Source organism: Parastagonospora nodorum (genome assembly GCF_000146915.1).
Source record: "Parastagonospora nodorum SN15 chromosome Unknown scaffold_3, whole genome shotgun sequence".
Classification (NCBI taxonomy): Eukaryota; Fungi; Ascomycota; class Dothideomycetes; order Pleosporales; family Phaeosphaeriaceae; genus Parastagonospora; species Parastagonospora nodorum.
In genome coordinates, this window is record NW_001884551.1 from 43,957 (window position 1) to 62,826 (window position 18,870).

The 18,870-nt window shown below is 51.1% G+C and overlaps 7 protein-coding genes across 7 annotated transcripts; 3 read left to right on the forward strand and 4 right to left on the reverse strand.

The window, feature by feature from the left end:
- Nucleotides 1-412: 412 nt before the first annotated feature.
- Nucleotides 413-2,355, reverse strand: SNOG_01863 (hypothetical protein; the record flags this gene model as incomplete). The annotated part of the gene is made up of 1 exon (XM_001792436.1): nucleotides 413-2,355. One exon carries the CDS (start codon nucleotides 2,353-2,355, stop codon nucleotides 574-576), a length of 1,782 nt encoding a protein of 593 aa, XP_001792488.1. The 3' UTR covers nucleotides 413-573.
- A 1,891-nt stretch (nucleotides 2,356-4,246) lies between these two features.
- Nucleotides 4,247-6,346, reverse strand: SNOG_01864 (hypothetical protein; the record flags this gene model as incomplete). The annotated part of the gene is made up of 4 exons (XM_001792437.1): nucleotides 4,247-4,431; nucleotides 4,507-6,069; nucleotides 6,111-6,122; nucleotides 6,316-6,346. 4 exons carry the CDS (start codon nucleotides 6,344-6,346, stop codon nucleotides 4,247-4,249), a joined length of 1,791 nt encoding a protein of 596 aa, XP_001792489.1.
- Nucleotides 6,347-6,882: 536 nt separating this feature from the next.
- SNOG_01866 (hypothetical protein) lies at nucleotides 6,883-9,919 on the reverse strand. Its single transcript, XM_001792438.1, has 8 exons — nucleotides 9,812-9,919; nucleotides 9,442-9,754; nucleotides 9,325-9,388; nucleotides 8,905-9,274; nucleotides 8,154-8,597; nucleotides 7,615-8,034; nucleotides 7,235-7,566; nucleotides 6,883-7,183 (listed from the first exon to the last, which is right to left on the reverse strand). The coding sequence occupies exons 1-8, from the start codon at nucleotides 9,847-9,849 to the stop codon at nucleotides 7,125-7,127; spliced, it is 2,040 nt and encodes a 679-aa protein (XP_001792490.1). The 5' UTR covers nucleotides 9,850-9,919; the 3' UTR covers nucleotides 6,883-7,124.
- Nucleotides 9,920-10,404: 485 nt separating this feature from the next.
- SNOG_01867 (hypothetical protein) lies at nucleotides 10,405-10,956 on the forward strand. The gene is made up of 4 exons (XM_001792439.1): nucleotides 10,405-10,475; nucleotides 10,533-10,568; nucleotides 10,652-10,767; nucleotides 10,827-10,956. Exons 1-4 carry the CDS (start codon nucleotides 10,454-10,456, stop codon nucleotides 10,878-10,880), a joined length of 228 nt encoding a protein of 75 aa, XP_001792491.1. The 5' UTR covers nucleotides 10,405-10,453; the 3' UTR covers nucleotides 10,881-10,956.
- Nucleotides 10,957-11,481: 525 nt separating this feature from the next.
- SNOG_01868 (hypothetical protein) lies at nucleotides 11,482-12,420 on the reverse strand (the record flags this gene model as incomplete). Its single annotated transcript, XM_001792440.1, has 1 exon — nucleotides 11,482-12,420. One exon carries the CDS (start codon nucleotides 12,418-12,420, stop codon nucleotides 11,482-11,484), a length of 939 nt encoding a protein of 312 aa, XP_001792492.1.
- A 958-nt stretch (nucleotides 12,421-13,378) lies between these two features.
- On the forward strand, nucleotides 13,379-15,015 carry SNOG_01869 (hypothetical protein; the record flags this gene model as incomplete). Its single annotated transcript, XM_001792441.1, has 3 exons — nucleotides 13,379-13,391; nucleotides 13,446-14,241; nucleotides 14,292-15,015. The coding sequence occupies 3 exons, from the start codon at nucleotides 13,379-13,381 to the stop codon at nucleotides 15,013-15,015; spliced, it is 1,533 nt and encodes a 510-aa protein (XP_001792493.1).
- A 1,531-nt stretch (nucleotides 15,016-16,546) lies between these two features.
- On the forward strand, nucleotides 16,547-18,782 carry SNOG_01870 (hypothetical protein; the record flags this gene model as incomplete). The annotated part of the gene is made up of 7 exons (XM_001792442.1): nucleotides 16,547-16,688; nucleotides 16,741-17,033; nucleotides 17,214-17,563; nucleotides 17,610-17,856; nucleotides 17,918-18,063; nucleotides 18,132-18,233; nucleotides 18,287-18,782. 7 exons carry the CDS (start codon nucleotides 16,547-16,549, stop codon nucleotides 18,780-18,782), a joined length of 1,776 nt encoding a protein of 591 aa, XP_001792494.1.
- Nucleotides 18,783-18,870: the final 88 nt, after the last annotated feature.

The following is an 18,870-nucleotide window of genomic DNA, read 5'->3' on the forward strand; positions in this document are numbered from 1 at the left end:
TGTAGGGTGTTTTGATCTCTTGCGTGGCTTTGTAGCATTGTAGCTACTGGAATCTACGCCACCTGGATGCCATGTGAATGAAATTTATAAACGCGCGATAATGTACTGAGCAAGCGCACGGGTTAGATTAACTGTATCATGAAATCTGAACAATGTTAGCAGTAGAGCTTTGAGGATGCAAGTGAGTCTACACACTGCGTTATTGCCGTCGTCCTTCTGTATATGGAAATGTGTGAGTGTAGATATATAGGTTTTGAGTAGAGTTGACCATGGCTGACGCGAGGATTATGAACAGGAACATTAGCAAATTAACATGTGTTCCTCGGGTCCTTCGCATACATGAGCATGTGGATTTTGTGCGATGATGTGTCGATTTAGCCGTCTCCACGTATACGATGCGCTTGAAGAATGATTTTGTGAAGCAGATAAACCGTGCATTTTGAGTGTGGAGATTGAGGAAATCACGGTGCTACCGTTGGATCCGCAGCAATGGACGTCTCCGACAACGACAACGACCTCGCCCAGCCTCAAGACACCGCCAATAAGCCGTCCAGACACCTACACTCCACCAACCTACATCTTATCGAACACGCTCGTCCCTGTAACGAACTCCTGGGTCCCCTCTCTCCTCCTCCTCTCATCCCCAAAGTCTTCCGACCTGAACATCTGCACATCCGTCCGATCCTCCAACAAGACACTCGCCTCCGCCTCCGCCATCAAATCGAAGCTCTCGCCACTTTCACTGCCATTCGTCTTCTCAAAAACATCAACACCGCCATCCCACCACCTTGCCTGCTCGCCGATCCAGTCTACACCACCACTCCTGCGATCACGACGGACGACTTCTTTCTCTTCGAGTGGATACAAGGGCTGAGTTGTTTTCGGTGGCAATATGGTGCGTCGATGCCATGCGCCAATGAACATACCCTCCGGATCGACTTCGTTGCGCACTCGATTGTACTCATCCAGATCCGCGCCATACGTCTTCGAAAGATAAGCGTAGTCGACATTTTCGAAGTTCTTAGCCCAGTGCGGCCGACCATTGTATTCTTTCATTAAGTGCTCGAACGCCTGGTAGTAGCGCTCGCGACAAGGTGGGTCCTGGTTGTATGGACGGTACAGCGTGGCGTTGAGGTAAAGAGCGGGCTTGTCGGGGTAGCTTGTGTCGAGGTATGGACGAGGTTCACGGCCTTGGGTGTTTGCGACGCGGACTTCGATAGGCGAGTGGACGTATAGGCCTTTGGTGCTGAACGGAATGCCAGACGATTGCTCGTCGCCATGTAGCCAGTCTGTCAAACGGGAGAGCGCCTCAGGACCTTTATCAAGCGGGATGGACCATTCATTAACGAATTGCGAGTACAAGCAGTTCATGAGTAGTTCGTTGCGCTGCTCGCCGATCGCAGAGATGGTGGTACCGTCCTTGAAACCGTATTGCATGCCGAAAACGAACCGTTCTACCCAGGGCAGAATGCGCGGGACAAATTGGCTGATCCAGAGAAGAATGTGGTAGGTGTGGTATCCGATGCTGCCGCCGTACCAGTTGTATGCGGGCTTCTTATGGGGCTTGGTGGTTTTGTCGGCACGCCAGACGATTGCGCGCTTCATGTAGGGCATCCACCATACTCGCACAAACTCATTGGAAGTCCACAGTCCATTTTCCCAGTCGGCTAGCACGTCTTCAATGGGGAGTATGGTCTGCTTCCACTCGATGTCACTGGCCTCGATCATTTCAAACTCGATCTCGACGATTATACCCAATGCGCCTAGCGATACGAGGGCCGCACGGAACAGATCTGGCGACTGAGTCGGCGAGCACTTGACCACCTGTCCGTTTGCCAATAAGATCCTCAGGCTCCTCACGCGATCAGAAAGTAGACCATGGCTCATGGAGCTACCATGCGTCGCGGTCCCAATCGCCCCAGCAAGACTCTGCTCGTCAATCGATCCCAGATTCGGCATCGTCAACCCGAAGGATTTCGCCTGCAGATTGAGATCATGCATCCGTATACCAGCCTGCACCGTCATACATTTCTCCTTCTCGCTCACAGACAGCACTTTCTTGAAGTCATCCAAGTTCACCATCCATGCCGAGGTACATGTTATTTCCGATGGCGAATGTCCACATCCCACAGTTACTACGCGTCTTCGCATGCGCCGCGCGAGCGTCACTATCTTTTGTATCTCGGGGATGCTTTGTGGGCGAAGGTAGAGCTCGGGCCTAGAGTGGAAGGTACGCGCCCACGTGTGATGAATGTGTGACTGCGAGGCGCGGAAGGGAACATCGGGGTCGGTGCGGTCGAGTTCGATTACGAAGCGCGGCGGCATCGAGAGGCTTGGTATCGGCGGGTGCGCCATGTTGGCGGCGTTTTCGTGGTGTGACTTGGTCCTATATAGCTTCTACACAAAATATAAAAGTCGCGATGACGTTGACGATACCCCGCGTTCGTCCGAAGCAGTATCAGATGATGCGAATAGACAGTCGTTGCCGCCGAAGCTCGTGGCTGGAGGAGTATGGCGCGTTATGAAGCATGTCGATAGTGTCACTATTGCTAGCAAACTGGAGGGGTGGCGGGGCTCAGGCCTAGACCTAGATCGTGGCGGTGAATGGCAGAACACGCGATCGGGAGCTAGCGCGGGCTGGAGGACGCTAAATGTAAATTTGCTCAGCTCAGGGCTTGCAGGAGGCGGTTTGCTTCACAACAAAGCAAATGTCATCTACTAAATCATGGCGACGCAACATATGGATGTAGTTTATGCATGATGTAACCGAGGAGAGTGAGAGTCTCTAGGACAGGCGAAGTGAACATCATATCCAAAAGTGATTGACACTCTCGAACCTCTCCTGCTATCTTTATCAAGTATGTATCATACAACCAATTCAACACCTTGAACTTCTTCAGTCCCCAATCATGCATGTTCCTGGTGCGTTACTGCGGTGTGATCAATTCTTTCTCTCGCATCTTTTCTGCTTCGAGTGAGTCGCGCTATGCGGTCCCCGACTTTCTCCTCGAGCCATAATTCGATCTACAAGGTATTAGCTGCGCCAAATGTGTAAGCGCTCCGAGACTGACTGGGAAGAATCTGAAGATGAGCCACGCGCTCATAGTAGACGTGATACAGATGCCCGTTGAAAGGAGCGCCCAACGCCAATCAGGGTCATTTGTCAATACATTGACGTTCATTCCAAATAGACTCTTTGTACGAGGTAAGCCGTTAGTTTGGGGTTTTCCCGAGTGATGTGGAGGAGGACTTACGGAAGCGAACATTGCTGGCAGGAAGATGAACTGCATGTGCCTAGTCAGCATGATAGTTCCTGACTCAGATAAAGGACAGCAGCTTACAGTGACCCAGCTCAAACGTTTCATGCTAGTTGCGAGACTTGTTGACCGATGCGCCTCCGTGATCGATACCCAAGCGAATTCCTACATAGCATTGCATCAGCGGAGTAGTTCTTCACTCGTAACAAGCCCACTTACAAGCTGCATCAGATCTCGTGTTTTTTGATCCAGTGTATTGATCCTCTTGGCAATACTGCTCTCTCTACTTTCAATGTAATTTATCATATACTTTTCGTGTTGGCCTTTGTTGTAGAGACGACAGTACTGCTCTACGAATGCTGTCGCTGTACGCATTTGTGTTGTAAGCGTCTTACGGAAATCGGACCACGTTTGTGCATCTTGGGCAAGCCTCAAGATGATTTCCTGACGTTGACCCTTGGCTTGCAGTTGATCCAAGCGCTACGATAAATTAACACTTGTACAAAGCACCACAAGGATACTGATGGTGCGAAAGACTTACACATGTAGCGAGGTGATCTTTCCCTTGCTCACACAATCGGCGCCACCTCAAAATGAGAGATTCAAGGAATTGACCAATGAAATCAACTCCATCATCGGGCAGCCAACCACAAGGGAGCGTGCTGAAATGATCCATGGACGGAGTCCCTGTCCCACAGTACGTTGCGCAAGTCGAGGCCGTAGTCCACGTTATTCTACACTGGCCACCGTCTGGCACCTTGAAGTGTTTACCAATTTCATGGTTTGATCCCGCAGGAAACCAGAGAAGCATTGAAAAGGTCGTTTCTTCACTGTCTGCTGATTCAGGCAACAGGGTTTTCAACTCATTCGGCTTAGCAACCATAGATGAGTGAGGTAAGTGGCTCTTTTGCCACAACAAGCAACTTGGCAGGAGGCTTGAACAGGGGATGTCAGCCTTACATGCCAAAAAAATACTAAACTCAAGAAACTCACAACAAACGTCGGTTGACCTCGGCCGTGGCAGTAACGCGCTGCAGCTCAGCAGTACCTATGTCTGTATCGATAAACTTAATGCTTTGCCGCCTCTCGGGTTCTTCCCTCAGCAACACAACTTTGGACGTCTTTTCATCATATGCTTTCAGCCAGTCATTCGCTAACAAGCTGCGGACATGTGCTGATTTCGATAACAGCAAATTAATAATTCCATAGCTTTTCCGTTCCACAGCTAGTCGCATCGGTGTGTTCTTACTCGCATCCCTGCAGTCGACATTCGCGTTCGATTCGATGAGTACTTTGGCAATTTTCAGGCGGTTTTGTAAAATCGCAAGGTGTAGTGCTGTCTGGCCATACACATTTTTGGTGTCGGGGTTATAGCCAGTCTTGAGCAGGCCCTCCACTGATGCTTGTTCTCCTTTGTTGACCAGTGAATGTAAGGTTGTGTGATCCCATTCCCGAAGTTTCCGCATCATTGCTTCGTCCCCCTTCTCGACAGCTGACCACATCAGTGTGTGGCCGTATACGTCTAGGGTATTGTCGTAGATCTCCTGGCCCTCTTCTCCTTCCAAAAGCAACTGCACCACACCCACCTCTCCAGTCTGAACAGCGTATCTGAGGAGTGCTCGGCTATGAGAGGGCTCTTCTGTTTTATAAGCACCATCATGCGCCAGGAAAAGCTTTTCAACCGCTGTCACTTCTCGACGAACAGCTAGAAACAGCGGTGTCTGGTCTCTGGAATCTTTCGCATGTACGTCGATTCCAGGTAATCCAAGCAATAGCTTCACGGCATCTAAACGTCCATTTTCTGATGCACAATGCAGGGGTGTCCGTCGAAATTTGTCTCCTGACCTTAGGTCTTCGGTATGTTTGAGCAGTGTTTTCAATACTTGAACATGTCCCTCGCCCGCGGCTACCATCGCAAGTGCTTGACGAACTCTATGCGGATTCTTCCCAAGGGTGTTTTCTGATGAAAGCATTTCATCTACGAAACCTGAATATCCAAAACAGGCGGCTGCTTCCAGGAGCGATCGGCCATTTCGGTTTTCCATGGTCGGATTGACATCTTTTTTTGCAAGCAGCTGTCTGGCTATGCTTCTGTCAATTCGGTTCTCTGCGATGGTCATGTGCAGTGGTGTATTTCCTTTCGAGTCAGTACTATTGACGTCGATGTCGTGCCGTGTGAGAAGGAGTCGAACCACTTCCTTGTGCCTGCGGTCCACAGCTACATGTAGCGGTGTTGACCCCTCGTATGGCTCTCTGTTGCACCTGGCGTTCACTTCCAGATTAGCTTCTGCAAGAAGGAGTTCCACTACCTCCACATTGCCTGTGTATGAGGCTGCATATAATGGTGTTCGAGCGCAATCGTCGGCAACATTAATATCCAGACGATCATTTGCAAGTAGCAGTTCTGTTACCTTAGCATTGTCGCCCGCCCCTTTACTCCAAGCCGCCCACCACAACGCCGTGCGCGAATCTTGATCTGTTTCGTCCGGGTCCACGTCTGGCGAATTGATCAATAGTTGTACGTCTATCAGGCTTCCTATTTTGACAGCCGACCGCAAATTCAATCGTCTGGACTTCGAAGGCTCATCTGCGCGGGGTTCCGGAATGGTAGTTAAGTCGGCCATGACATCCTGGGTCGAAATGTCCTCTTCCGACCTCTGTTCTGCGCCTTTCTGTTCTGCGCCTTTCTGTTCTGCGCCTTTCTGTTCTGCGCCTTTCTGAGCATCTTGGTTCTTCACCTCCACCTTTACATTGGCGACTTGGGTTGTCAGAACCTCATCTTTTGGAGAGTCGACTCTCCCCATACTCCCGGCTTGTTGCGTTTTAATTTAGGTTCAAGGCTACCGCACACACGACAGCCAATTGCTGCCAGGAGTTAGTAATCAGTACGCAAGGCTGAGTGCAATCACGAACTAAGAAACTGTCCGAGGAAGGCAATCGAAGCGACCACTAAGCATGTATCGGTTTGTTAAGTAGGAATCAGGCGACTCGTTTTGAGGTGGAGTGGAAGTATCGAGAATTGTTTTTCTGTCGAGACAACAACACAGGTTAAATATACCAAGGTTGCTGACATCACGTGTGGTGACCATGTTCACTGCTCAGTGTGGTGGCAGAGTGCGTTCTTCCAGAGGTGTGGAGGACCAGGCTGAGTGAGGGCAGCGAGTTAGACGCGGAAGTCGCGATGCATCATGCACAATCAGACATAGTCAGTAGTGCGTCAGCGCCAATGGACTTCGCACAAGGCAGAAGTCGAGAGCGTAACTGCATCTGATTTCCGGTCAGAGGATGTTGTATTGCAGGAAAGGCGATGCTTACAACTCCCAGGCTCGTGAATAACAAGTAGTAGCAAGTGTCGAATGTGGAGCTTTGATCCCGCAACGAAGCGAATGTTAGATGTCACCTCACTATAATACGTCAGTTCGTGTCGTATGGCCTTTGCATACGATTTGCTTCGCTGCGAAGCGAGAGAATACTGCGAGGCCCCCGTCTCACGTGACACACTATCTCACCAGCCACACATTCATGCATAGATCTCCAAACAGGCCAGCTACCATTCGCCACAGAAATTCTGCACAAATGCCTACATAAGAGTTCGTTGTAGCAGTCCCGTACACCAATCACACATCGCATATCTTGAAGAGTTGAGTGACATTATGCTCCGTCTATTGTTTGCAGCAAGAAATCTCCGCTATCGTACTGTTACAGATGGCCTTCTCTAGTATCCGTAGTCGCAAAGAAAGCAGACACATGAAGCGCAAAAAAGCAAGGGACTCAAACCAAGATACAGCCATATACAAGTAACTTTTTTCCACTCATGGCTGTCCTGGTATCATTTTCCACTCCACCACATCATCCCCGACGACGTATCTAGTTCGTCTTAGCGATTTCTACACCTCCCGTAGCCCCTAGAGCCTTCTTGATGTCACCTGTATTTATTAGCATTCGGTGCTACCAGTGGTGTTGAGAAAAAAACTTACCGTAGATGGCGAATTGACCGGCAGTCAAAGTACCGACCATGAAGAGACGAGCACCGATACCAGAGTAAGATCCACGGAGACCAAGCTCCTTGGCGATCTTGATCAAACGGGAGGTGGTTCCCTCTCCGGGAAGACCCTTGCTCTTGTTGATCTTGGACAGCATGGTGTCGGCAGGCTGGGAGATGATGGCGGCAGCGAAACCGGCAACGAGACCGGAAGACAGGTTGTAGACGGTCTGCATGCCGTTGGAGGTCTTGGTCTTGTCGACGACCTGGTAGATGGCCTCGTTGACCTTCTCGAAGACGACGAACTTGGCCATGGTGTAGGGGACCCTGATGGGGTGTTAGTTGGGCATTTTTCTGAGAGTTGTTTAGACATACTGCTTGAACAGGATGGGTCCGAAACCAGAGTAGAAGGCACCGACACCCTCGTTCTTGAGGATCTTTCCGAAACCGCCGATCAGGCCGTTGGCGAAGGTGGGCTCAGAGACGAGACGGATACGGGTGGCCTCAAGCGGGCACAGGGCGATGTCGGCGAAGAACTCGGCGCAGGCAGCGGAGGCGAGGTAGACGGCAGTGCGGTTGTTGGAGGCAGTCTCGTAGCCGACCATGTTGATGGCCTGCTGCTTGAACAGCTCGTAACCTCCGAACTTGAAGGCGCCCTGGAGGAAGTAACCGGCAGCGGTAGGGCCGAAACCGGTCCAGACGGCGCCAGCACCCTCATTGGCGATGACTTTCCTGAAGCCACCGATCAGGCCGTTGTTGTATGTGGCGGGGTCGAGTTGTATCCTCGTCTTGACGCTGCGAAATATGTGAGCTTGGCATTCTTTCGTCATCGGGGACAGCTGTCGCGCATCGCCAAAAAGCCCGCAGCGAGCCATTGGCGGTCACGAGACCTGCGAAATTGCGGGGAGACATACACATCGACGGGTGTGAGGGCGCCGTGGGTGACTGAGCAGCACACGGCTCCGGCGAAAGCGAAGCGCGAGTACAGAGCAAGACCGGTTGGGGCAGTCGGGTCGATGTTGGCCGCGATGTTGGCCTTGGCGGCGTCGACCTTGGACGAGCCGGTGCTGGTGGGAGGAGGAGAGGTGGCCATGTTCGCTGCACTGAGATGGGCGACTGCGGATGGAGTGGAGAGTGGTGAGGATGAAGCTGGAGAGGCTGGACGGACGGAGATAGTAGACGAAGCGAAGTAGAATCTTTTGGCTTGGCGTCGGGCTATCTCGGACAGCGGGACCACATGCTGTTGACGACCTGCCGTCCACTCAGATCGCTTAGCGCCCAGCGTGTTCAACCATGTCTTAAATCCCTCACCCCGGATACGATTTATATTGGTATCTTTGTTTATACTGCTCTCGTATCTACATGTTCCGATGAAGCGAGCGAGGTTAACCCATACACTCTGTTCTGAGGTTATACCTTTGTGTTATCGACTGAGTACCGCTCGATGGTTTCGACAGAAGCACTATTTAATCCAAAATTGTTTTCATCTTTGATATATTGCTGAACATCCATACACCGAACAGTGCATCGCAGCGATAGCTACAGCTGTCTATCTTCAAGGACTCTTGAGCAATTCGTCACAGTCTAATAAGGCTTTGAAGCTACACAAGCATGCATTCCAGAATTGCACCTAGGTACCCGTAACTATTACATCCGCTCGCTTACTCCTCCCTCTTCATGATCTTCAAATCCGAATAAGGGACATACGTCTCCCCACTGGCCTCACTAACCCTCTTCGCCGCCCGCTCATACGCATCCCTCTTCTGCATCCGCCTCATGTACTGGTACAACTTGGGATACGTCGACTCAGTCAGCGGCACGCGCTGACACGCGCCCTCGAGGCCGAAATGCATCATGATATCGGCACCCGTGAGTTTGTCGCCTACGAAGAACTCACCAGAGGACTTGGACATGAAGTCCTCCAAGAAGTCGCAGTGCTTCTTGAGCTCCGGGTTGATGAAGGTGGTTTCGACTTTGTTGGCGATGCCGCGCGTGAGCGGCTTGATGAAGAACGGGACGGGGGCGTTCTTGACGTCTGGAAGGGGTGTGAGATGAGAGACTTGCACAGGGGTGCGATAGACTTACTTCCGATGACTAGGGCGATCATGAGAATTGTGAAAAAGCTGCCTTCCGCGTAGTCCATGAGGAACTGTGTATCGTTAGCTTATCTATGACATCGTTGACATAAAACGGTAAACTCACTCTATGCCTCATAAACTCCTCCGTCTCCGCACCCAGCACGCCCTCCTTGCCGTCAGGATATCTCTGCGGAATCAACTGCTTCCCAAAATGCTCGCTGACATAATCCACAATTGTCGCAGATTCCGCGAGAATGATTTCTTTCTCAGACCCAGCGGGCGTAATGCCAACAACAGGCGATCTCTTCAACGGATGCACGGCGCCAAGGTCGTCGCCTGCGCGGAAGTTCTCGTCGCGCTTAAAGACTTTGAGCTCGTACTCAAGGCCGAGTTCTTCAAGCAGCCATACTGCGCGCTGGCCTCGAGACTTCTCGAGCCTGTGGGTTGTTAGATCGGATGTGGCTGCGCCATGCTGACATTGTGGCGCAACTTACCAGTAGACGGTGATCTTTGCGCCTTGCTGATTGGCCATTTTTCTATTCCGGAATTTGATGTTTCGTGAAGTCTGGGAGCGAATGTTCTGCTGCAGAGTTTGGTGGAGTGAATTCAAAAAAGAGACCGAGGTCCCTGGACTTTATCTACTTTGCGTCACAAGCTTGAGCCCACCTAGGTACAGTCCCGTCGGTCGTTGGCTCGGAGAGACTGGTGCTGCCTGCCGAGGCCGACATACTTTATGATGCTGATATCGCAACGGTCGGAAGCGTCGCATGTATACAATGGACATGCATGATGAAGAGAAGGCTGCTTCATTCTGTCACACTTGACGCCCAGTCCGCAGATCTTCTGCGGTAGATGCTGTACCATGATGCGTCTACCAGTCTTCTGCAAAACGCCAAAGTCGAAATGAATCCCAATCGCACTCCCTCTTCTATAAATACACTCTAAAGTTTTCATATTACGAACACTGCACGGGAATCGTAACTGCGCGTCTCATCTACAGCATCCCGCCAAGCCCGTATCATCCGAAGTTCCCCCGATCCCCATCGCATCACCACGCAACCTCACCTCCACACGCAGCTCCCGAAGCCCACACCACAAGCCACGCCGGCGCAAACAACCACACCCGAACCTTCAGAATGGCAGGCCACAACCATGGCAGTACGCGCAACCCTCTGTTCTCTGCGAGAAATGCGCAATGGCTAACAAAAACCCCAGTGCTCCACCAGGATCCCGCCATCATAAAATGGAACAGTACGTCCCTCGCACCACGCCTTCCCCCCTACCATCCGCGATACCGAGTTAAAATGAGAGCGCTGGGCTGATATGTATGATAGACATGGTGGTCAATCGCCACAAGTACTTCCGCTGGACCCGCCGCACCGCGTGGATCTCCTTCGCATACGTCGTGCTCGTGCCTGCGATGCTGGGGACGGCTGGGTACATGACTGAGGTGAGTTTGTGGATGGGATAGAGTCGGGCGAGGGAGGATTGGGGCTAATATGAGGACAGGGCAAGTGGGAGATGCGCGGAAAGAGAAGGGGAGATTTGATCTCTGAGTTTTAGAGGGAAAGTTGGGATGAGGAGGAGTAGTAGGAATACCAGAATGACGGAGGCCAATACAAGCATTGAATTTTGCTGGATTTGAGGGCCGATGAATGGTTTGTGATGTGTGATATGCATGCCTCTCAAGTTGCCGAGAAACCGATGTGCAGCTAGCATAGTGAGACTGCGATAATAGTCTAAGAAGTCAAGCAAAGTCCTTGGAAAAATCTACGAAACACTCTACAATGTCTTGTAACCTTTTTCCAAGATGGATGGAAGTAGAGTTCTCTGAACTCGGCTAGACATAAGGGTTTGGCATGTGAGACCTGCGAATTGCGAGATCTCACTGTTTCTGCGACATTGAGAGTAGGCCTAGCTGGATTCGGGGATGCAAGCATGTAAAGAGAGCTGTGGATGGACAGCAACTTTGACGTCCTACTTGCGCAGGACATCATCACGTATCAAATGCACTGTGAGCTTTGACAAGATTCTAGCTTCTTGGCTGAACGCCGAGTGTCCTAATATGCTAGATTATACAGGTTCGAAAGGAACATGCTACTGACAGGCACGTGGGTCGTGAACACCTCCTCGAAGCCTACTCTCGCTCCCACCTCTCCATTGTCTACTGCTGCTCCCCCTCCCACTCCTCTAACCACTCAATCTCGTCGTCATCCGGCGCTACATATAACGGCCGCGTAACCGCGCGCGTCCAATATGTCAACGAGCGCTCACTAATCTTGACCGCGTCATCGTCGTAGACTTCCTTGAGCGCCTTGAAAAACGCCTCGCACTCAATCTGCAAGCTCAGGATGCGCAGACAGCGCAGTATACGCGTGATGCGCAGGTGGTTGTGATCAAAGCGGACGGCCCAGTTGCGCGAGTTTGTGCGGAAATTAGGGCCGCGGATGATGGCGTATGTGAAGGGTGTAGTGTAGGAGGTTATACCGGGTGGAAAGGAGTGGGTGGCTTCTGACTTGCTTGTGGTGGTGTCTTGTGTCTCGGTCGCATTATCCCCAGTAGCATCTTCATCCTTCTCCTCGCTCTTCTCGGCTTCCTGCTCCGGCTTCATCTCAACAGCAAATCCATAGAAGTCCAGCATGCGCTCGAAGCTCAAGCGTAGGCGGTCGCGCAGGTCCTTGCGCGAGCGGAAGGCGTCCATGGTCTCGCGGTCGATGATGGGCGCTTCCCAGTTGAACGCCGAGCCCTCGGGAACGGGGAAGAGCATCTGGATGTAGTTGTGGCAGCTCTCGAGTTTGCTGTCGGGCCAAGCCAGGATCTCTTCTTGAGTGCGGCCATGTGAGTCCCGGGCCTGGACATTGCTATCATAGAAACGGACGATGAGTGGCATTTTGGGCGCTGTGTCGGAGGGTTTAGTTGATGTTATGCCGGAGAACTTGAACTTCTTCGACGACATGGTATCTTGACTAGTCCTGGAGGTTATCGATAAGTTGTCGAGGGGTGAGTCTTTGGAAGTCGAGGTCCTGCGCTTTTGTCCTTGGAAGAAGCTGGCACGTGCTGCGCGGACTTTATCTTGCTCGTGTCTGTCGAGAGTTCTATCCATGGTCGGAGTCAGTGGAATCTTAGTTGAGAAGGTTGTGATGAACACCTTTAGTCTCTGGGGCCGGACGTGCGTGGCTAACGCGCGAGGTAGGCAGTGACTGGGCGTGCTAGGCATCAAGGTTGCGGCGTTTGATCAGTGAACAACGGACGCTGGTAACGATGTGATGCGGCTGAAAAAAGTCGCAGATGTTGTGTAACACGACTACTCTACGACACCCGCGCTACCTCCCTAAGGTGAACCTAGCACGCTTTCCACACTTGTGCAGGTGTGGGGTGTGGAAGTAGAAGTGACGATCTAGCTGCGGCTAACGTTATTGAGTTAGATCGCTTTTCCGATGTCTTCCCTCGAAAAGCAACGTGAAGCATACGTCAGACAATGACAGTTCAAAAGTTCACTACAACATGACTGTATGGCTTCCCGAGATACTTCCGCGCTGCACGAGGCATGTCGACTGTCAACACTGCTACATGCAGCTTTCTCTAGCGTCAGTCAAATGGCGGCTTTGTTGACCCCTCACCCCTCTGTTGCCAGCCAGAACTTTGCCAACGACGAATTCACTTGCAACCCTTTCACCATGCAATCCCAATCACTTGCGCATGCTTTCTTGCGATGATAATGCTGCAAAGCTTGACTCGACGCTACATGACGTCAACGGCGCATATTGTTGAGCTTTGTCTGGTACACCCACGTCCAGACTCTCGCTATCCATGTGAAGACCCGCGCGTTAGTCTTGGTTGTTGGTTCGGCTGCAGGGGAAGTAAACCTGCTCGGCGATGTGTCCACCAGGGTCTTTCCACGCTACTACACTTTCCTTTCTACATAAGTATGTACCAAGTGGACTGGAATATTTCATCGCATTATTTCTCAAACATTTCCACTTCAACTCTTGGTGATCGGGCACGCAATACGTACTTAGTAGGCGCATAGAATAAGTGATACAGTCACAGAAGTGTTCAAGATGGGTTCCGAAGGTAGATAATGCCGCAAATCAGCGCTGTTTCTCAAGTCCAACTAACAATGAAAAGAACAGAAGCCGACGCCGGAGAACAACACTCTGCTCCAAGGCTATGAGTGGAATTGCCCTTCCGACAACAAACACTACAAACGCCTCGCCGCCGAAGTACCTAAGCTGAAGGCAATCGGCATTAACAACATCTGGCTTCCTCCCGGCTGCAAGGCTGCCAACCCTAAGGGCGTTGGTTTCGATATCTATGATTTGTATGACCTCGGCGAGTTCGACCAAAAAGGTACCCGCGCCACGAAATGGGGATCCAAGGAAGACCTCTTGGAGTTGAGCAAGATTGCGAAAGAGAATGGTGTTGGACTTTATTGGGATGCGGTCCTTAACCATAAAGCTGGTGCAGACAAGACCGAGAAGTGTCGCGTCGTCGAAGTCGATAACGAAGACCGTACCAAGGAAGTTGGTGAGCCTTACGAGATCGAAGGATGGCTAGGTTTCGACTTCGCTGGCCGTGGAGACAAGTACTCATCCATGAAGTACCACTGGGAGCACTTTTCCGGAACCGACTACAACCAGGCCAACGAAAAGAAGGCCATCTACAAGATTGTTGGTGACAACAAGGGCTGGAGCAACTCGGTCGATAACGAGGGTGGTAACGCAGATTACATGATGTTCGCAGACATCGACTACCGCCATCCGGAAGTTCAAGAAGACGTCAAGAACTGGGGTGTCTGGATCACAAAGGAGCTCGGTCTCAAGGGTTTTCGGCTTGACGCTGTACAGCACTTCAGCGAACGCTTCACAAACGAGTGGATCGAGAATGTGCGCGAGCAATGTGGAAAGGACATTTTCATGGTTGGGTGAGTCTTGGTACACTTCAGCATAGCAAACGAAGCTAACAATCAATCAGCGAATTCTGGTCCGGCGACCGTACCGTAATGATCGACTGGCTCGCAGACCTAGACCACAAATTCTCCCTCTACGACTCCCCCCTCCTCAACAACTTCGCCCGCCTATCCACCACCCCGGACGCCGACCTCCGCACCGTCTTCGACGGCTCGCTCGTCCAAGCCGAGCCCGTGAATGCTGTCACCGTGGTCACAAACCACGACACGCAACCCGGCCAAACCATGGAGACCAAAATCGAAGGCTTCTTCGTACCCCTCGCATACAGCCTGATCCTCCTCAGGAAAGAAGGCTACCCGTGTCCCTTCTACGGCGACCTATACGGCCTCAACGAACCTCACGAGACCCCCGCGTCGTGCGGCGGGAAACTCGCCGATCTTATCCTCGCACGCAAATTGTATGCGTACGGCGACCAGGAGGATTACTGGAACGATCCTAACCTCATCGGCTTCGTACGTCGTGGCACTTGGGACAAGCCAGCTGGTCTCGCTTGTCTGATGAGCAATAAGGGTCCCGGGGAGATCAAGATGGCGGTTGGAGAGATGCACGCAGGTGAGAAGTGGACGGATGTGCTGGGCTGGGAAGAGGGCGAGGTTGAGATCGACCAGGATGGGTATGGGCTGTTCAAGTGTCCGGGTACGAGTGTGGCTATTTGGGTGAAGGCGGATGCGCAGGGTCGCGATCAGTTTCCGGTGAACTTTGACGCGGATATTTACGGCAAAGCGTAGACGGAGTAATTGGCATAGAGATAGATGTGGAAGAGTATAGGGGTGCTAGTATAGATGTAAGGCGCAACCAATTAGACCTGTGAGCAAATCAGCATTGGCTTCATAACTATTCGTGTAGCTCGTTTCCTAGATGATGAAGTCAGACTTGTCGCGCTAAGGAAGTATCAGAATCCTTTCTCTGGGGTATTCAATGTGATCACTCTCCATGTATGGAATACGTGCCCGCAAGTTGTGTTACACTGTGAGCAAGAATCGTGTTGCTCCGTTTCTAGACATGGGAGACAGCTTCACCGCTCTGGGATAGTGCCAGGACTTTCCCCCGTGGTATCCAATGCGGTGGCTCCAGACACAAAAGGCACGTCAGGCAGAATTGCTGCATGCTGAAGATTGGGTGCAGGCTCTCCCAGATATGCCGGAAGGTGTCGGAATGGAAATGTGCATTGCAAATATATCCTCTCCTACTGGTGTAGACGACAAGGCAGACTTCCCCGTGGCCGTAGACTTTCCCATAGCGTTGCTTGACAATGCCGATTTCCACATAGCTCAAGTAGACCAATTTACTTCTACACGTACAAAATTTCAATTTTGCAAGTCTCGAATGGTGGTACTATGAAGACACTCACGTTACGGTGTGAAGGTGAAAAATCACCTGCCAGAGACGCGTGGAGCTTGCACGAAATCGTAATGAATTCCAAAAATTATGCCTTTGCCACTGGGCCTTTACAGCCAGCTTAAGGATGGACTGACCGCTCACTGCGATAGTAGAGCTGCATCTGATGGGTCAGCAGGCTGAGCCTGAGATCAAAGCCTTCTTCTCGTGCTCAATTGGCACCTCGCTGCGAGTGGAGGCAGCGCCAAGGTTGTCCTGTATCTATTGATAGGTTAAAACCAAGCTGGTTGGTTTTTAGTCAGGCTGAAGTCGCTTGTGCTGGTCGAACCCAATTTCTGGGCCCTGGCGATTACCGCCACCCGCGCAGCATCCCTACAGGAAACCACCATGACGAAGCTCAAAAGAGCCCATCAGCGTGTCTTCATTAGCCTGTATCTTTGTCGAATATAAAAGGGCATAATTTCCTGATCATGTGGTCCGGCCCATGAGGCTGTGAATGGGTTCCCCGCGGGTGGTTAGCCATTCGACAGCCAGTTAAGGAGGACCAACGTTGCATAAAATCAGTGTCGAGATTTTAGCAGGGGTAGATTCATCCTTGAGAGCAAAGGAGGGGCAAAGCCCAATGAGCGAGCATTTCAAAGACTTTGCACTGCAGAGTGCGAACGAATCAATGCAATAACGTCCGTAAACAGCGCCATGCTTGATAAGAAGACATTTTCATGGACACAGTCAGAGGCACTGGTGTATCTCTGCTGACGACGTAAAGTGCTTACTCGCAGCGTCAGGTCTCTTGAGAAAACCGTCTTGAAGCTTCTAAAGATTGACTTGGATTGCAGATTTCAGAGTCGAGACCTTAACAATTTTCTTCAGAAGTCCAACAAAATCTCCCTTTGTAGAACAAAAAATTCAACTAGATTGACTATGTCGGAGTTAGACGGGCGCTTCGTCAAACTTGGGGCTTGGACCAACCTCGAATATGGAAACGTCATGGGCAGGACCATTACCACAGAGAGCAAGACTGGCGCTATAGTCATCGCTATATTGGCCATCATTTCGACGATCGGTAAGTCTGCTGTGAAAACTTGACAAAGAATGAAGGCGATTGATGTGGACAGGGACGAGCCATCTTTGGAGCCTTATCGTGTTTGCATATCATCAGTTTCGCAGCAATGGGGTCCCTTCTAATGGTCTGTTTCGTCAACAGCAAGCAATTCTACGGACTGCCCCAACTCCAAGTTCACTCATGGCCGACGCTACCAAGCTGTGGTGGTCGTGGAGAAGAGCTACTAGCAGTGCTTTGGTACGCTCTTTGACCCCATTTGCTTTCGCCACAATTTGCACAGTCGCATTCCTCAGTGCCAGCATTTTCTCTTCGTATATCGTCAACAGCTCAGATATCGAAGTGCTCGTGAGTAGTCATTCATGCGGACCGATCAGCCCAAAGATACCTCTCAACCCTTGGCGAGTTCATGTTGCAGCACTCAGTTCCATTGCGAGATCTTACGTACAGGAATGTTATCAAGAACACAAAATACTGCCAGCGAGGTGTAAGACCTTCGTCTGTCCAAATATCCCTTTTACTGTACAGAACTCGTCATGTCCATTTGCATCGGAAGTCTGCATTGGAAACGTATCAGCCGTTTCTATGGACTCGGGCCTTGTCGATCTTAACGATGGATTTGGACTGAACCTTCCAAATAGCGAGCGAGTTAGTTATGGACGAAAGACTACGTGCGCGGTGCTGTCTTTACCAGGCCACACATCGATTGTTGATGCGACTGCTTTCTCAAAGGAGCTCTTGGACCGAAGCCCATTTCCAGGAGAACAGATCGAGATTATGAGCTATGGAACTTCAGCGGCCAATCCCACTGGATGGGAAAATGTAACTGTGTTCTCTAGTTTGCTTGGTGCGAAGTTTCAGCACACATACGTTCTCAAGTATGTCGCAAGATACACTCTGAAGTAAGGTGCTGATAGTGACCAGAGGAACACGCGACCGAGTAGGCGCCCGTCAATCCGGTGGCTCAGGATTTGTTCCAATGCGGGGCATGCGACCTGATTATGCGGACGTAACTATCTTCATCTTGGTCAATCCACTCAGCTACCTCAAGCCTGTATACGACCCATGGTTTCTCGCCACAAAATCAGTCCCAAGGCGTGACGCCGCTGGGAATGATATCCTCACATATTTCCATGATGGTGTAGGCAGCCCAATGGGATGCACAATTCAGGTAAGCCAGTTTCATATGAGTGGGCTGTCACTGATTCCACAAGAATGCTAACACAAAGAAGCATCAATACTGCATCAACACCAAATCTGGACAGCAATGTTCTGTCCCAGACGGCGTACCGGTATACGCAATTCAAGCGAACGCGACACTGAAAGGCTTGGAGAGAGCAAGCGCTCTACAGCTGTCTACCTTACAGTTGCTCATACTGTAGGAATGGAAGCTTTTGTCTGGACGGCTTTGCAAGTTGCAATAGCTGACTACGCCCTTGGTCCCAGTCTTCGCAGTCCAGATATCGCAGACAACGTGACAGTCCCGGCGACATTGGGAGACAAGGCGCTCTGCGGAGCGCAGAAGATGCGCAAAGCGGGTGGATTCGTGTACGAGCAAAGTTACCACACTTCTATCGTTGCGAGACTGACTCAATTGTTAGTAACATCAACGTCTTCGGACTAGCCTTCGTAATCTCAATGTCGCTCTTTCTTGCCTTGGTGAACATCTCACTACTCAAATTCATAATCTATCTCGATAGGACCAAAAAGGTTCTAGGTCCCCGGACCGATCGATGGATCCAAGACGGCGTGCTACAACTGCAGCGTCGAGCGTATGAGGCGCATGGCCAAGGCACGTGGACACAACTCGGCAAAGATGTTCCCTTGACGGCGAAGGGCGAGAAGTTGGTGGATTTACCACTGGAGTCTCGTCCGATACCAACACATGAAAAGGTAGATGACTCCACTGGAACTGCCTCTCCTGGCAAAAACCCTGCAGTGCACAATTCGAGTGCATCTATGTTTTCGCGACGCGATGCATCGCCACCTGTCTCGTTGCAACGCACGCAATCGGTGGGGGATTTGCCATCTCCCGCAGTATTGATCGAAGTTCTTGGGGCCCCAGTGGCAGGTTCTTCTACTCCTAGCTTGCCCTAAGCAAAAGATTCAGTGCATCCTACAGGTTGTCAACATCGGTACGTGGGAACGTAAAAAGGCATCTTATATCCTGAAACTATACACATGA

Excerpts from the sequence above, each read along its gene's own strand:
- SNOG_01866 (XM_001792438.1), bottom strand. The coding sequence starts at position 9,849 with ATGGCCAATCAGCAAGGCGCAAAGATCACCGTCTACTG. Across the intron at positions 9,755-9,811 it reads GCAAAGATCACCGTCTACTG|GCTCGAGAAGTCTCGAGGCC; the intron begins GTAAGTTGCGCC and ends AACAACCCACAG. Across the intron at positions 7,567-7,614 it reads GGACCCATCCTGTTCAAGCA|GGTCCCCTACACCATGGCCA; the intron begins GTATGTCTAAAC and ends ACACCCCATCAG.
- SNOG_01867 (XM_001792439.1), top strand. The coding sequence starts at position 10,454 with ATGGCAGGCCACAACCATGGCA. Across the intron at positions 10,569-10,651 it reads CGCCATCATAAAATGGAACA|ACATGGTGGTCAATCGCCAC; the intron begins GTACGTCCCTCG and ends TATGTATGATAG. Across the intron at positions 10,768-10,826 it reads CGGCTGGGTACATGACTGAG|GGCAAGTGGGAGATGCGCGG; the intron begins GTGAGTTTGTGG and ends ATATGAGGACAG.